This window comes from Gorilla gorilla, chromosome 2 (genome assembly GCF_029281585.2).
Source record: "Gorilla gorilla gorilla isolate KB3781 chromosome 2, NHGRI_mGorGor1-v2.1_pri, whole genome shotgun sequence".
Classification (NCBI taxonomy): Eukaryota; Metazoa; Chordata; class Mammalia; order Primates; family Hominidae; genus Gorilla; species Gorilla gorilla.
Genome location: NC_086017.1, coordinates 171,788,303 through 171,807,163, shown reverse-complemented (window position 1 = coordinate 171,807,163; position 18,861 = coordinate 171,788,303). Strand labels below are relative to the sequence as shown.

At 37.9% G+C, this 18,861-nt stretch overlaps 1 protein-coding gene across 1 annotated transcript; it reads right to left on the bottom strand.

The window, feature by feature from the left end:
* Positions 1-700: 700 nt before the first annotated feature.
* On the bottom strand, positions 701-1,990 carry ARL14 (ARF like GTPase 14). The gene has a single exon (XM_004037939.4). It carries the CDS (start codon positions 1,801-1,803, stop codon positions 1,225-1,227), a length of 579 nt encoding a protein of 192 aa, XP_004037987.1. The 5' UTR covers positions 1,804-1,990; the 3' UTR covers positions 701-1,224.
* Between the last annotated feature and the right edge of the window lie 16,871 nt (positions 1,991-18,861).

The following is an 18,861-nucleotide window of genomic DNA, read 5'->3' as shown; positions in this document are numbered from 1 at the left end:
AGCTCTGCTTCCAGCCCCAAATGAGGCTTGTTGGAAGTGGGGTAGGAGGAAAGTGTTGTCTGTTTGTACCAGGGCCTCCCTGGGAGTTCTGAGCTTCTCAGGGGAATTCCATTCCTATCTCCAGTTTGTTTGCCCACTCACCTGCCCTCCTGTCCAATGCCTCTGGAAAGTTTCCTAGTGATGGGAACTTCCAGTGACTAACCTGTACCTTTTTAGGGTTACTGGGAGTGAGGGACCCTCTAAAATACGATCTCCTGCATGAAGCATTTCTTGTTTCCCTGGTTAAAAAGAGTATCTCCTGCAATCGCACTTAGCACTTATTGCCCTACTCTAGCTACTAGCTTTATGTTGTTTCCTGCTGTGAATTGTAGGTCTCTGAGAGCAAAGTCTAGGTCTGGTTCCTGTTTGATCAGTACAATGAGCTGCACATATGTTTCCAAGCAATGGCTGTTAAACTGAATTCCAAGGAAGCAAGACTCGGGGCTGTAGCCTAGAGCTAAGCCCTGAGCCCAGATCTTGCCCTAAACTCCAAGGTGCTACCCCGATCACCAGACCTTTAAGTTTATACACTTCTGCTCCCTATGGCAGAACACAGCCTCTGAGCAATTAGCAGCCTGAAGTTCATTGTTTAAGATTCATTGGAGGAAGTTCCCAGCAACAGATTTCAAAAAGCTGGCAGGAATCCAGAAGAACAGCTTTATTTAGGGAATAAGAAAGCTTTACTTAACAGGGAATACGAATTTACAAGATATTAACATTACACTTTTTCCACTCCATAATTTGAAGTTCATTTTTTACACCACCCAGCTATTACATAGGAGCATGGTGGAAATTCAATACCTGTTACAGCTGGAAACAATCTGGAAGAATTCTGACTCCATTAGCAGACAGCTTACTAAAACTTTGTTCTAGTAGTCATATAAAATAATTTATTTGGTCCCAAGTGTGACTACTATATTCAAAGTCATCCAATGTGATAAAAAAAATTATAGAACATTATACGTTTTCATTCCCAGTGATCATTGCCACAGTTTGCTAAAGTTCCTGGCTGAAAATAAATATTTTCTAGATATCATTCTAAGTTGTTTAACTAAACATAGATGAAATAACATCTCAGGAAAAGTTTGTCAACTCATTAATTTGATTTCCTCATTTGGCATGGAAAAACAATTTACCCTTTCAACTTCATCAGTGTCTCTGTAGAAACTTGGATTTTTCACAGCCTCAGTTCTGCTTGAAGAACGCCAAAGTGTCTCCTCTTGATTTCATGTGGCTCTTCACAAATCCAGTTAATTTCCTGAACCCCTGGGCCAGCCCATCCCCTGTGAGGGCACAGCAGGGTTGCACATACCAGTTCCGGTCACTGCAAAGCTTCTTCACTTTGAACATTCTGGTGATGTCCTCAGCAGTCAGAGCTCCAGGCACGTCTTGTTTGTTGGCTAATAGAACAACAGGCACATTTTTAATGTGTTCATTCTTCAAAATGTGCTCAAACTGTCTCTGAGACTCTTCCAGTCGCTGTTTGTCTGTACTGTCCACAACATACACCAGCCCGTCGGTGTTCTCACAGTAACAGCCCCAAACAGTTCTCATTTTTTCCTGTCCTCCAACATCCCAGACTGTGAGTGAAAGATTCCTTTCCAACTCGATCATTTCCACATTGAAACCTATTGTAGGGATGGTGGTAATATCCTTAGCAAGCTTTAATTTATAAAGGAGAGTAGACTTCCCAGCTGAGTCAAGTCCCAAAAGAAGAACTTGGGCTTGTTTGGTTTGCGGATGTTTAGAACCCAGCGAACCCATTTCAGCCTTTTTTTCTCTCTCTCTTTAAATACCTTTTCTTTCTTTCTTTCTTTCTTTCTTCGAATGGCCAGAGACAATGTGTCCTTTCTGGATCTCGCATGAAAATGTTAGGAAGAAAGAAGAAAGCAAATGCTTCATGCTGTATTCTAAGAACAAGAACCTAGATGTGTTTATGTTGTAGCTTATCAACTTGATTATGGGCAAACAGTATTTTATTTGCAGTCCCAGCCAATCCTGAGGGATCTGTGGTATGAGTAACCAGCCAATGCCATGGTGACTCAAAGGGGAAATTCTCTGTGAATGAGTAAGATTAGGAGAGGCCTACCTGGCTGATGCTGCAGTTTTGTTTTCTTTCAGGTGCTAGAAATCTAGAGGAACCTGAAGGTTCAGACATGCAGAGGAGCATGGTTTAGTAGCAGAATAAAAACTTAACTTTTCATTTTAACTAACTTTTAATTTAAATTTAACTAAACTTTTTGTGTAACTTTTTGTATAACTTCTCTAGGTATTCAACCATTTATCTTATCCCAGTTGTAAATAAGGAACCAGGCTTCTTAAGTCGTGAAGAGAGAGTTATTCTCACACTCTGTCTGCAGTATCTTAAATCCGCCTTGTTCAGATTACTCAGTAGGAAACTTTAAACCACCCAAGGTTATCTGAACCTTACTCCCTAATCACATACAGAATCACTTTCTTTAAACTTCTAGGCAGAGAATTTACACTACTGCAGTCACAAAACCAAATATACGAAGGGGAATTTATAACACAAACACTTTTACATGAAGCAGTCCAATTAAAGATGGCAAATAAATACATGCATTTATTTCCTCTCCTTCCCAAGACTCCACAGAATAATGGTAAAGGCATTAAAAGAACATATAGGCCAGGCATGGTGGCTCACGCCTGTAATCCCAACACTTTGGGAGGCCGAGGTTGGTGGATCATGAGGCCAGGAGATCGAGACCAGCCTGGTCAACATGGTGAAACCCCATCTCTACTAAAAATACAAAAAAATTAGCTGGGCGTGGTGGCCCGTGCCTATAATCTCAGCTACCTGGGAGGCTGAGACAGGAGAATCGCTTGAACCAGGGAGGCGGAGGTTGCAGTGAGCCAAGATCGCACCACTGCACTCCAGCCTGGTGACAGTGAGACTCCGTCTCAAAAAAAAAAACAAACAAAAAACCACATAAATCCATAACAAAACAGCAAGATAATTCATCAAAGGGTCAGAAATTTTAACAAAATTCTGGAAAATGGAAACTAGATGGAAAAATGAGTGATAACTGATATAGCAGGATAAAGCCAAGGCTTGGAGTGCTGATGCAGAGGAGATAGACAAGAGGTGACAGGTATGGCAGACAGAAGGGGTGAAATAAAGGACTAAAAACAGCAGAAGGTAACAAGAAGCCAAAATAAACAGAACACAGACACACACACACACACACACACACCCCTCTGCTGGGTGTCTTCAGCAACTAGATGTTTATTCCCAGGCAAAATACTGAAGAGTTTTTTATTAAAGAAATTGAATGATCTCAGAAAAAAGATCTCCATGTTTTGACAGTTGGGAGTTTCTGACCATAATGCCTAAGTCAACATGTAATTAACCTATAGCCAACCTGGCAGATGGCAAACTTGCTTACATACATAGAATTCCCAATCAGCTTTGCAGTGCACAGAAGTTTCTATACTTAATGGATAGCATGCCTTCAATATGAATAAGAGAGAGACCAAGATAAAAATAAGAACTTTTAAGAAAGCTTAAACAGAGCTAATGAAGAGAACAGAAGAACATTTTCATTAAATTCTAATTACTATTTTTATACAGACTTGAGAAGATATTACATCCATAAGACAAGAAATGGATGGTATTAAACAGACCACTCAGAGAATAAAAACAAAACTCCTAAAACACAAATTTCAAAAAATTTTAAAGATCAGTAATACCTGTAGGCTGGAAGACAATATTGAAGAATTCTTTCAGAAAGTCGAAGATAGAAAATATAGAAGAAAAGATAAGACGTATAGAGGATGAACTCAGAAGTCTTAACTCAGAAGTCTGATTTATAGGACTTATTCCAGAGAGAAAAAAAATATGCACAAGAGGAAATTATCAAGAAATAATATGGGACCACTTCCCAAAGCTAAAGAATGAACTTGCCAGATTGAAAGACTTCCCTCAACGCTTACCAACATGATTTTTAAAAGACCTATACCATGTGATATACATGTTTTTTTATTAAAACTAAAAATTTATTTAGAGTTTTTACACAAAATAAGTAGACTATTTTAGATGCAGAAAGCACACGTATGAAGAAATTCTGTAACGTTTTTTAAAGAATTAAGTTCTTAACCAACTCACTATATCTCAGAGGCCAAAGATACTGTTTTGATTTGTTCATTGATTTATCCATCTAACCATTCAGGAAATAAACATATTGATTGCCTAGCCTGTGCTAGATGCCAGAGAGATCACAAAGATAAACTAGGCTTGCCTTTAGTTGACTTTCACTGGGGAGAAGGTAAGACATGTGACCAAATAAAAATACATACAAAGTCAAAAAATTATACATGCTACAAGAAAAGAAAGGCTAATGTATTCTAGATATTCACAGACTCTTTCAGAATGAAAGGCGTCAGAGAAATCTTCCTGGAGAAGGTTAAGTATTGAACCAGGCCTTGTAGAGACACATGAGGGCATACATGAAAGAAACAGTCTGTGAGAGCAAAGTCTTAGAAATGGGAAAATATGGGGATGTATGTGGAAAACCAACTGTATATGGATAAGTAGGGGTTTCTTCCATAAACATGTTGAACTATCATGATAAAACCATAAGATAAATCTAGATTATAGGCCACGCTGCAAGACAACAGACTTGGACTCTTCAAGATAGGTCCATGTCATGAAAGACAGAAAGGAAAAAAAGGATCGGGGGAAGAATGTTCTAAATAAAAGATACATGACTACTAAATGCATTGTGTAAACTTTTATTGGATCGTGTGTCAATAATAGTGATTAACGAAATTACTATAACAATTATGAAAATTCAAATTGGGGAAACTTGATTATGAACTGTATATTAGATGGTATTATTTATCAATGATAAATTTCTTGAAGGCAATGATTCAATTGTTATGTAGGAAGATGATTTTGTTTCAAGGAGATACAGGCTAAAGTACTTAGGGGTGATATCAGCAAGTTAATTTCAACTGGCTCAGCAAACACACGCACACAAAGATATATATATGGGAGGAAGGAAGTGTGTGTAAATATGGCAATAGTTAGTTGGCGGCTCTAGGTCAGAGGTATTGAGTGTTCATTTTACTATTTTTTAACTTTCCTCTAGATTTGAAATTTTTCAAAATAACATGTTAAAAAAAGAATATAATTGAAATAAGCTAATAAAATTAGACTGCAGTACATAGTAATACAGAAAATAATTCAGCTTACTAAGGGATAAGTCTGTACTTCCAAAGGTGAATTTAGGGACTCTGACTGCACTACGGCTTAAGCTCTTTCTCACCTCCATATTTCAACAATTAAAATTTTTAAAAGAAGTTAAACATTTATTTTATAATAAACTCAGTGATTTGAGTGCTTTATGAGGTCTACCGTTGGTATTGGGGACATCCTTTAATATATTTTTGCTGTAATGAGCATGATCACACATATATGCCTCCATTCTTTCCCATCTGACCAATTATACCTTGTTTTCGGGATAGCCAAACAAATGAGGGCTTAAATTCTGCATGAATATTATATCCACATAAGAATATGATTCTCTTCTGTGAAAAGAAATAAGATAAATTCTTTGTCAATGCTAATTGTCATGAAAGAATCTACAAATGTTTCAATATCCTTTCTTACTGTCCCAAAACATTTATGGATTCATGTGTCCCAGCCAAACTTGAGGGAAGGCAAGGTATTTGTTTTCTGTAAATCATTCTAAGATTATGCAAATAAAGGTAGACTTGTGAGAGAGTTACTGGCAGGCTCTGTGGTGTCACAGGAAATTTGTTTTAAAATATGGGAATGAAAGAAACATTTTCTTTAATTTCTTACCATGGAGGTGTGAGGCAAAAAGTCCTAAGCTCAACCATGTACGGACCAAGCAAAAATACAGACACTTATCTCTTGGAAGAAGGTGCAACTTATTCCATTATCTTTATTTTTCACAGATAAGAAGGAAGAATCAGGATGTGGTTGTATAAATTGCTTAGCTTACAGAGACTTGGAACATCCTCTACTTTCCCTACAATAACTGTTTTGGTCTTTTTAAAAATAAATGTTTGGAAAATTGAAGTATAACACATATATAGAAAAATGCAAAAATCATCAATATACAGCTCAAAGAGTTACCAAAAATTGAAAACACTCATGTAACCTCCACTAAGGCCAGGATTAATTTTTAACTTTCCTTTTTTTATTTTTTGCAAGTAAAAATTCAAGACCTCATGTATTTCTATACCCAGTAATGAGAAATACGCTCTGTTCCTGAACAATAGTCACTCTTTATCCTAGTTGAGATTCTTTGAAGCTGCAAAGAATGATATATCCTAATCTACAAAGATTTTCCCAGAGCCATTTCCATCAAACTGAACCAACACTTTCACCCACATCACCAAAGGTTTTTTTTACTTTCACATTGGTAGATCATTGGATGTGAGTTCAAATCTGGCCTCTGGCACTCACTAAATATTAAATAGTTATCATAATTATATAAAATAAATGTGAAAAAAACGTTATCACAGAGCCTGGCCCCTGGTTGATACAAGTTTTCTCCCTCTCCTCTCACAGTTTTTGTGTCTTAGCTAACATTTTTAAATACCTGTGATTCTTAACCTTTTCCAGATGAGGAACAATTTGATAATTCCCATAAAAGTATTCCATTGGGAGAACAAGTCACCATGTGCTGGACCCCTTCTCCAACACCCCAGCATTTTTATCCAGCCCACCCCCAATAAGATAAAGATGAACAGAGAGACAACACACCAGAGGGGTAGCCTGAGGGCTATATCTGGAACTTGGGAGCAATAGTTGCACCCCTTTGCCTTGGTGAAGATGGGGGATTTATTTAGGGACAGATGACTCAGATATCTTTGGCCCCAGCTACCTGCGAAGCTGTCAGTATCCTGGGTGTCTACCTAGTCAGCAGCAACAGGGCCCAAAAGAACTCAGCTGTGCAACCTGACCACCATTGACCTAATTGGTTCCTTTTTCACTTCCGTGAAATAATGATCCAAATGGTTCTCATAGGTCTCTATTTTTTACAGCTCCTCATCTCTCTTCAAACTCATGATAAATCTTTGATTATTCTTTCAACATTTATCGAGTATACACAAAATGGCAGGCACTGTCTATATTCTGTTTTCAGAATTACTGATGGTTCACCATTTAAGAAGTAACTAAAAGTTGAAACATTTAAAAATATTTTTTAAATGCTCTATACAGTCTTCCAATTTTAGAAAAGAAATATTTTATTATAAAAGCATTTAAAAATGTTTAAATAACCTAAAACATTTAAAACTTAATGTGATTATGAGTCTCACTTTTCTTTCTCTTTGTTCACATACATATGCAATTTTTACGCGCTGCATTCATTCATTCAGTACATTTCTATTGAGCGTGTAATATGTCTGTATATAACTCAAGACACTGGCAATTGTCTCTATATAATCAAAACAGTCTTCATTTTCAAGGAACTAACAATCTAATGAAAGAGACCAGCACTCACTAACAATATGAATGTTGTTATAGATAAGGTAACAAGACTTAAGAGGAGGCTGCAAGTCAGTGTCAAGCCAGCATGGCTCATTATGGGGCGCTCACATCTTCTATCTGTCCAAACTGGGACAGTTTTGAAAGTGAAAGGGGTACTAATAATGAGTACACCAGCAAACAGATGTAAACAGCCCTAAGAAAATTAGGCTGTACGGTCATCTTAGAACAGGCCACTGAGACTTGCCTGGCTTCACGAGAGGAAGCTTGAACTAATTTCAGGATGAAAGAGTCCAAGGGCTGCATAGCTACTTTTCAAATATGTCCACTGTCACTCACTGACATTCTCCTTTCTAGCCTTTCTAAAGGATAAACTAAGAAACCAAAGTGTTAAAAAGATATAATGGGATAATAACATGTACTTGATACAGTTGTCATGACTTCCTGCTGACTCCAAAGGGAATAGACAGCAAAAGTGAGGGTTGTTAGGGTTAATGTCGTTTCAATTCTCTCTCTTCACCATCCTACTCTCCTTCTGTCCCCTTGCTTTTCTCCTTTTGCCCCAACTCCTTTCAATTTATTTATTTCCCCTTTCCTATTTTCTGTCTGATTAGGTCAGGTCAGTAAAATGCTAGTGCTCAGGAATAATTAGTATTATATTTTAAAGGATTAACCTATTATTACATATTAGAGCCTAGATAAACATGTTTCTCACTTCACAAATTGGGTTTTGTTTTTGTTTGTGTTTTCACTTTTTGATTTTCTATAACCTGAATCAACAGTAAATCGTTTCTTGAGGGCAATCAAGTTCCTTCCCACCAGCCTCTATTATCTCTGTCCCCAGTTCCAAACCACAAGGCTGTAGATGGAACTCGTATCAACTTTCTCCCGTTTGCGTTGATTGACTTTAAAAGTAAAATAATTCTGTACAAATTTGCAATATGGTCAAGGAGCATCAAAATATAAACCAAGAGCCTTCAGAGTTTCAACGTTTCTTCTAGAAATATGATGGTTGTCAATTTGATCATAATAGAAAAGTTAATCTCCTGCCATTTTTAATGTATTCTAATTAAATTTGTTAGGAGTATATAAGTAAAACTAATTCTATTTTAGTGAAAGCTAGAACTCACATAAACAGCAAAATTATTCCCTTACTCTTTGTTTTCTTATCTTTAAAAAAATTCCTTCCTGTATGATAAGCATGAAAGTAAAAATAATGACCACAAAAATAGATTAATATGATTCAGTTTTCACTTCCATAAAGGACATGAAAAAATACATGACCAAGTTAAATACTTGTGTAAATAATTAACCAGGTACTAATATACCCGGCCGACAGGTTGTTGCTTTGGGTTTGGTTTCTTTTTTGAGACGGGGTCTCTCTCTGTCATCCAAGCTGAAATGCCGTGGTGTGATCATGGCTCACTGCAGCCTCCACTTTCTGGGTTCAAGCGATCCTCCTACCTCAGCCTCCCAAGTAGCTGGGACTACAGCCGCACCACCACACCTGGGGTTTTTTGTTTGTTTGTTTTCTTGGTAGAGACAGAGTTTTGTCATGTTGCCCAGGATGGCCTCAAACTCCTAAATTCAAGCAATTCTTCCACTTCTGCCTCCCAAAGTGCTGGGATTACAAGTGTTTTTAATAAGGAATTTCAAAGAGAAATTTTGAATAAGCAGAGATAAATGGAATGGTAGGGTGAGAGAGAAAAAGAAATGTTATGACATTTAAAGTGACAGCGACACACTAAGTCAGACCACCCAAGAGACGGAGAAGCCCTTCCAGACTCCCAGGCCCTGTCCCATTGCTGCAGGATCTCAGGGTTGGCTTTCCAGATAAACCAACGAAGGGTCAGATGAGATAAAATTATTTTAATCAAATATTCTGCTCTTGCACTTTTATTCTCCATTGGTTATCCCTCTTACCTCCAACAGTGCAACCTGGGCACACAATTATTTCAAATGCATAGCTAAAATTAACTCTAGCATGAGACATTTCAGGGTATGAATTAAATATTCCAAAAGTAAATCAGAGTCTCAAATTTAGCTTGGTATAGGTTTGAAGCATTAAACTTTCTAGGTTGAATTGGTCAAGCAAGACTCTGGAAGTCCTGGCTTCTGATCACAATTGTACTATTTTCTCTCTGTATGAACCTGGGCAAGTTATTTAACATCTCAACTTCTTGGCAGGATGCTGTGGCTCACGCCTGTAATCCTAGCACTTTGGGACGCCGAGGTGGGTGGATCACGAGGTCAGGAGTTTGAGACCAGCCTGGCCGACACAGTGAAACCCCATCTCTACTAAAAATACAAAAAATTAGCTGGGCATAGTGGCATGTGCCTGTATCCCAGCTACTCGGGAGGCAGAGGCAGGAGAATCACGTGAACTCAGGAGGCGGACGTTGCTGCGAGCCGATATCGTATCATTGCACTCCAGCCCAGGCAACAGTGTGAGACTCCGTAATCCCAGCACTTTGGGAGGCCGAGGCGGGTGGATCACGAGGTCAGGAGATCGAGACCAGCCTGGCTAGCACGGTGAAACCCCGTCTCTACTAAAAATACAAAAAAATTAGCCGGGCGTGGTGGTGGGCGCCTGTAGTCCCAGCTACTTGGGAGGCTGAGGCAGGAGAATGGCGTGAAACCCGGGAGGCAGAGCTTGCAGTGAGCAGAGATCACGCCACTGCACTCCAGCCAGGGCGACAGAGTGAGACTCTGTCTCAAAAAAAAAAAAAAAAACCCCTCAACTTCTTAATCTGTAAATTGGGAAATAATATTATCTATCTCTCAGGGTTATTATAAGGAATAAATGAGATATAACACAGCCAAGTATACAGCATATGTTAGGCACTTGGTAAATGGCAGCTATTGTGATTTTATTATTGGTCAGAGGAATGGCAGTAGGTTTATATTTGCAGGTCAAATCAGATTTATTATTAGTAACTGTTTTGAAAGTCTACAGGGAGTCTACAGTTGTTTCTTGGCTCCATAGAAAAGACTGCTATGCTCAATTGATAACGTCTGCTATGAGTGTAGGAAGGAGCATAGTAACCCTATTTGCCATTTTCAATCGCTAGTATCAGACACAGCATGGTTTCCAAGCCTATAATCCCTCCTCCCCATAGTTGAGGTCACCTGATCCTCTTTTAGAAGCTAAATGTAGTCTCAATCCTCACCTAAGACAACAAATACTTAAGCAGCTCCAATCCTCCTTTCTAAGATCCAGCCCAGAGTCATCCTAACCATGAATCCAATCACAAAATGGTAGCCTAATTTTAACAAGTAGACTGTTGCCTTTTTTACTAAGTCCCAGTCCCTATCGTTAAACCTAGTTCTAGTAACTAGGCTTCTTCCACTCCAGCACCTTCCTAAAATAGGTACCCTGAATTCACATTAGCCATAGCCTTTCCAAAATTAGCATCTCTAATCCTCAAAATCTAACCTTCAGGATAAATCCCTGTTAACTATTGAAAACTTCTTAGTTGTTGACTATGGGCTTCTCAATATTGCTCACTCTGGTTTCCCCATCAATTTTTTGTACACCAACCTTTAACTGAATACTTGCTAAGTCAAAAATATACATATAACTTTGCATGAAAATATCACAGAAATCTCAGTATGAAGTATAAATACCTAGAAGCAAGAAAGGACTAAAGTTAACAGGACCATATCATGCAACTTTCTCTTGAATCCAGTATTGAAAAATTCTACCTTTTAATTCCATGGGTTGACAGAAATCAAATTTATCCACTCAGAAAATACCTTTATGCCATCAGCTAGGCAAATATTTATTAATTGCAATAAGCCAAGCCCTGTGCCAGGTACCAGGAGGGTAGTAGGCACTGGGAGGGTAGTAGGCTACTAAGAAAGTCCAGTGGAAGAATCTGACTCAGTCTCAGGTCAAGAGAGCCTTTCTAGGGAGGTTTTATTGGTGCTGATTCTGGGCCTGGTGAGTCATGTTGATTGGGGGCAAGAGCTAACACACCTTATCCTCCAGAAAGATTTGGACCATTTGGTGAGTCACCCTGATTGGGGGCAAAGGGTGACACATTATCCTCCAGGAAGATTGGAACTTTTTCAAAGAGTCCAGATTATGGGAGCCCTTCACTTAGACTGCAGCTTTCTTTTCCTGCAGAATACTCCTCCCTGATGTGCTTCTTCCCTAGGAGTTTGGGCAGAAAGGACCCTGAAGAGTCTTGATACCTGCTCTGTTTCAACTACAGAGTTCCCATCTCTGTTTGGAGGAGTTCCTTCATTCCTTAGATCACGTGCAGGAGCTACCTGGCCAACATCAGCCAATTTGATGACCTACCTAAGCTTCTCCCCAACTTAAAGTATTAGCTCCTTGCATTTCCCCAGATGTTTACTGATAATTTTAACCCCACTTACTTGCAAGTAGTCTCCAGAATCCTATAATTACAGGTTCATAATAGCCTGATATCTGACATAGCCTACTAAAAGAATACATAATTTCCCCTAAGAAAAGAGGAGGGACTTAGCCTTTTAGCTGTAATCCAGAACAACAAATCAATACATTTATAGCATAAAGATTTCGCTAAATATTAATTTAAATAACATCCAGGGAGTTAAAAAATACAAGACAGTCATCCAAGAGTCCCAAGTCAGAGGGAAAGGCAAGAAAATATACAGATGAGAAACCCAGAGAATAGGATGACAAACAGAATTTACACTGTGGCCAGTTGCAAGACCAACATACAAAGATAAGTAGCATTCCTCTTAGAGAACAATAACTGAGAAAGACCTCATTCTCAGTAGCAATAAAACTATAAAATATCTAGGAATAAACTCAATAATATATGCACAGTTTCTGTATGGAGAAAATAATAAAATTTTACTGCTGGCCTTAAAAAAAATAATCAAATAAAGGAAGACATATAGCATTATAAAATGCCAATTCACTCCTAATTTAATCTGTAAGTTAAATTCAGGGCCAATCAAAAGCAGGTGGTAACAAATTTTATATAACATTTAATTATGAGTCAGTTGCTAAGCATTGGAGATATAATGGTGAATAGCACAGAGTCCCTGCTCTCCAGATTCTAATGCAAGGGAGGAGAGAGAAGATAAGTATATAAACAAATAAACAAGATAATTTCAGATGATCATATGTTATGGAGAATAGATAATTGATGGAGACTGACAAAAGCACTGCAGTGGGGGAGGGGATGGGACTCTATTTTAACTAGAGTGAATCAGAGAAAGCCTCCCAGAAGAGGTGACATGTAAGGTCAAACCTCAATTACGCAAATTGGTCAATCATGCAAATATCTGGGAAGCCCCAGCCTTCCAAGCAACAGGAAGAGCAAGAGCCCTGAATCAACCATGATCATAGCCAGCTAAAGGGACAGAATAAAGGGACTATGGTTGAAACCTAGTTGAAAGAGAGAGCATTGGGGAAGATAAATTAGCAGGGCTAAATGTGATAAAGTAAATTAGCAGGGCTAAATGTGTAGAGATTCTAGGCCATGGGGAAGCATTTGATTCTAGATTTAATTGTGAAGCCCTTGGGCAGTCGTAAGCAGGTAAGTGACATCATCTGAGGACCGTTTAGGCTGCTGTGCGGCAAATGGGCTGGTGGGAGAGAGAGTAGGAAATGTGGAGGCAGGGGGCCTGGTTAGAAGACTCTCTCAGTAGTAATGTTGGGATGACAGCAGCTTGAACTAGAGTAGCAGAGAAGGAGGAAGTCAGAATTGATCAGATTCAAGATATAATTTGGAGGCAGCAGCCGTAGGACTTACTAACGGATTAGATGAAGGTGAGAGATAGAGCTTAAGATAACTCACAGGGTTTTTTGACTAAACAACTGGGAGGATGGTGGTGCCATTTGCTGAGAAGAGGGAGAAGAGGACTTCAAGCAGAAAAGCCATAAAGTTAGTTCTCTAATAAAACTTGACAAGCTGTTTGAAATTTGACACAAAAACAAAATGGAAAAAAAAAAACTAAAAACAATCATGAAAAATAAGCAATAAGAAAATACAGCAGAGTAGGAAGTGCAGAAACAAGCGTATACACATACATACATACACAATTATACAAACATTTTCCGGTAATGGTAATACGTCCTTTTTTATTTTTATCTTTTTAAGAAACCCCTATCTCTCCAGCTCTCCCTTGTAGGTAGAGACAGCCATGTCTTAAGGATGGCTGAGCAACAAGTCAAGAGAAGGCTGGGTTTTAATGACATCATAGCACCATCCCCAGACTGTGTCCCCTCAGATTCTTCATGTAAGAACAAATAAAACCCCTAATTTGTTTAACCCGCTGGGGTTTTTTAGTCTTTATTGCTTAAAAACAAACACATTTCTCAACAAATAGGGAACTTTTAAGTCAATACTGTTGGGAAAACTTACTATGCATTTGGAAGCAGACATTAAAAAATTCTGGAGAGACTAGGTCAGATGCGGTGGCTCATGCCTCTAATCCCAGCACTTTGGGAGGCTGAGGTGGGTGGATCACGAGGTGAGGAGATCGAGACCATCCTGGCTAACACGGTGAAACCCCGTCTCTACTAAAAATACAAAAAATTAGCTGGGCGTGGTGGTGGGCGCCTGAGGCTGAGGCAGGAGAATGGTGTGAACCTGGGGGGAGGCGGAGCTTGCAGTGAGCCGAGATCGCGCCACTGCACTCCAGCCTGGGTGACAGAGTGAGACTCCGTCTCAAAAAAAAAAAAAAAAAACCTCTGGAGAGATTAAAGGTCTAAACCTAAGAAAACAAAAAGAAAAACAAAAACCAGACCATCAACAGGGTGAGGTAGCCATCAGTACTACTTACCAAATAGATCTGGCTTGCTCCTTTCCTAGGCACACAGTGGCACGGCATTTCCTACTTCCTTGCGGTTAGATGGTGCCCTGCAACTGGTTCTGGCCAATGAGTTGTGAGTGGAAGTGGTAGATGTACTTGTAACACAGAGCATTTAACTGCCCATGTAAGATGTTTCAGAGCTCTTTTTCCTTTACACCACAGTGACCAGCAATGTTTGCTGTAGTGGCTACTCCATCAGCCTGGGTCCCAGAGTAAGGAAGTATGATACAGAGCTTACAGTCAACTCAGTGGACAGGTAGCACGAGCATAAAAGTAAATAGTTCTTGTTATAAGCTAACAAGATTCTAAGTTTGCTTGTTACTATTGCACAGCCCAGAGTAAGGTAAAATAAAGAATGTCCCCAAATCATGTAATACTGTACAGCAGATAAAAATTATGAGCTGGATATCCATGTACTCATGTGTAAAACTTGCTAAGAGGTATTATTAAGGAGAAAAGCAAATTCTAAAATAAGACTGTTGGTCTAATACTATTTATGTTAACTCCCATCTCACAAAAAAACTATATACTTCTACAGATATATGTATGTTTTGTTTTGTTTTTGAGGTGGAGTTTCATTCTTGTTGCCCAGGCTGGAGTTCAGTGGTGCAGTCTTGGCTCACTGCAACCTCCGCCTCCCGGGTTCAAGCGATTCTCCAGTCTCAGCCTCCCAAGGACTAGGATTACAGGCGTCCACCACCATGCTGGACCAATTTTTGTATTTTTAGTAGAGACGGGGTTTCACCTTGTTGGCCAGGCTGCTCTCGAACTCCTGACCTCAGGTGATCCACCCACCTCGACCTCCCAAAGTGCTGGGATTACAGGCGTGAGCCACCATGCCTGGCCAGATATATGTATGTTAGTGCATAGAGCAAATTTAGAAAGGTACACATAAAACTGGTAAGAGTGGTTACCACTAGGGGAGGCTTGGTTAAAAGGAAATTTTTTTACTTATCTGTATTCTTTGAATTTTTTAACTTAGGAAAAGCAAAATATTACACATATGAAAGAAATTGTATAAAGTATATGTACATTTTAAAGAAGAGAAATAAATCTTTAAATGATCACAAATGTGCATCTACCGCCCAGATGAAAAAATAGAACATCACCGGTACCACTGACAACCTCTGCATGGCCTTAAATGATGGCATTCGTTTCTTTTTCCCTGAGAGATAACCACTGACCTGAAGCTAGTGTTACCTATTTGCTGCTCTTGGTTTTAGTGTTTTTATATAGAAAAGATACACACCCACACACACACACATACACACACATCCTTATACAATATATTACTTGACTGTTTTTTTAATTTGTGTAAGTGAATTCATTTACAATTCCTTTTTTGATTCAAAATTGCATTTCTAATAGTAATCCCTAATATTGCATGTAGATTTAGTTTATTCGTTTTCACTTTAGAATATTATTTCATTATTTAGTCATCCTACCATTAATGAATATTTAGAGCCTTTCTAGATTTTTTGCTGTTCTGAATAATGCTGTTCTGAATATTCTTGTACATGTGCCCTACTATACATTTTCAAATTTCTTTATTATATACACACATCCAGGAGGTGATGCTGGGTCAGAGGGTGTATACTTACTCAGTTTTCCTAGGTAATCCCAACTGTCTTCCAAAAAGGTTGTACCAATTTATGTTCTGAAGCAGTGTATAAGAGTTCCCTTGCTTCATATCTTCATCAATACATGGTATTGTCAAACTTTTAAATTGTTGCCATCCTAATGGATGTGAAATTATGTGAAATCTTTTGGTTTTAGTTTGCGTTTTCCTGATTACTAATTGTAAGGCTGAGAATTTTTAAAATATTTGTTGGCCACTCATATTTCCCATTCTGTGAAACGCCTATTCATGTCTTTAGCCCATTTTTCTGTTAGATTCTTCATTGTTTTATTATTGATGTATGTGAGTTGTCGTGTGTATGTGTTAAATACTAATCCTTTGTTGGTTGTGTTTCAGATATCTCCTCACAATTTGTAAGTTGTCATTTCACTGCTTTTATGGTATCTTTGAAAAATGAAATTATTAATTTTAATGAATTCAAATTTATCCAACGTTCTTTTGAGATTTTCTTTATAGAAATCCTTCCCTACCCTGAGGCCATAAAGATATTCTCCTGGCTTTTCTTCTAAAAGTTTTTAAAATTTGCTTTCACATTTAAACCAAGCTAATTTTGTGCATGGTGTGTGTGAAGTTGGAATTGATTTTGAATTTTTCTATGGAAAATCAATTTTATTAGTATCTTTCTCCATTCATCTGCAATGCCATTTCTGTTGTATGTCAAATTTCCTTGCATGCATGAATCTATGTCTATAAGTCTGTTCTATGAGTCTGTCTATCCCTGTATGAATACCATAGTGTATTAATTGGCTAACTTTATATAATTCTTGAAATCTGCATTACAAAACCCACTACCCTTGTTTTTCTTTAGTAGTATCTTTTTCTCAGGCTTTTACTTGTTCATGAAAATTTTACAGCGAAATAGTCAATTTCCACTAAAACAAAAACTGTTAGGATTTGGATTAAGTTTCCATGGAATCCATAGATTAATTGAGAAGAATTGATATCTTTATAATATTGATGACTCCTATACATGATATGTTTCTCCACTTACTTTGTTATATTCTTCTTAAAATATGAACTATTTTACAATATAATTATCTTTATTTAATATATTGTGATAGTTTTAAAATTTTTCCCTAAATGTCTTTCAAATCTTTTTTAAATTTCTGAGAATCTTTAGATTTTCGTTGCTATTGTGCATCTGTAGTAGTCAGCCTCCAAAATAGCTCCCAGTGATCCTTGCCTCCTGGTATTCACACTGGTAAGTCTCCTCTCACACTGAATAGGGCTGACCTGTGTAACCATGGAAATGACAAAGTGTGACTGCTAAGCCTAAGCCATAAAAGAAACTGTGGTTTCTGCTTTGTTCTCTCTTGGATCCCTTGCTGTGGGGGAAGCCAGCTGCCACATTATAAGGACACTTGGGCTACCCTACAAAGAAGTCCATGAGGGGAGGAACTGAGGCCTTCCACAAATAGCCAGGATTAATTTGCCAGCCAGGTAGATGATCCATCTTAGAGGCTGATCTTCTGGTCTCAGTCAAGCCATCAGATGACTGCAGCCTCGGCTGACATCCTGTAAGAGACCCTGGACCAGACAAGCCAACTAAGCCATTCCTGAATTCCTGACCCTGTATGAGATGATAAATTGTTATTATTGTTTGATACAACTAATTCTTAAGGTAATTTGTTATGAAGCAATAGCAAACAAATAAAATATCATATATTTTTCTTAAATTAAAATTTCTTACTGTTTAGGCTGTTGTGTAAAAAAGCAAAAGACTTTTGAATATTGATCTCATACCCAGTAACCTTAATGTCTTAATCAACTCAGACAGCTGTAACAAAGTACCATAGACTGGGTGGCTTATAAAAAACAGAAACTTATTTCTCTCAGTTTTGGAGCTGGAAACCTGATACCAGGGTACCAGAATGGTCAAGTCGACCCATAGAATTAATCATCACACTCACTGAAAGGGCCACCCTTCAAGGCACCCTATGTGAGCTTCTGTCTTGCTTGAGGCCCCGGCTTTATCTTCATCCCTGCTGCAGTGGGCTCACTAAAACACAGGCCAGCGGCCACTGAGGAGCTCGTAAACCTAATCAGGGCTCCACCTAACATATTTTACTTTTACTTTTTTCCTGGCCGCTGAAAAATTCCCTTAATTTCCCACCAGCTCAGCCTCAGGCCAACATGAAAAAAGTTTTAGTGGGTTTTTGCTTGTTTGTTTACCTTAATATTCTACACCACATTTTTAAAGTGTACGGTACTGGGAAGAGTTTTATTTAAGGCCTAGTTCATTACATAAAAACTTTGAATTTTTAGTTTGAATATAAGCATATATTAGAATTTTTTTAAATACACTTAAAATACAATAAAATGTTAGAAAAAATGAAGAATATGTTAATAAATTTGGTTATAGAAGGCCTTCTTAAGCTAAAATTACAAAACCTATAAAGAATTAATATTGATTAATATATTTAACTACACAACCTTTTAAAATTTTTGTGTGAAAACAACACCTTAAATGAAATTAAAAGGCCACAAAGCAACCAGAAGCAAATATTAACAATATATAATGAAAGATTATATAATATGTCATTAACTCATACAAGTCACTATAGAAAACACATAAAACCAATTAGAAAATGAGCAAAGGATATGGAGACAGTCCATAGAAGAGGATGCAAATGGCCAACAATTATATTAAAAATATGTATAATGTCACTGGTTATCAGAGAAATGCATATTAAAATAGTAAAGCATCATCTTTCACCCAACAGATGAGAATTCAAAAGATTGATAATATGTTAGATATTAATTATTAGTGGGAGTAAAAATTGATGCAGTCTTTTTGGAGGGCAGTTTAGCAATATATCTATTAAAATTTACAACATATTACTTTAAGGAGTTTTGAACAATGCTTGAAGGATGTACCATTCTC

What these genes read in the sequence shown, in the direction of transcription:
- ARL14 (XM_004037939.4), bottom strand. Translation starts at nt 1,803, where the DNA reads ATGGGTTCGCTGGGTTCTAAACATCCGCAAACCAAACAAGCCCAAGTT.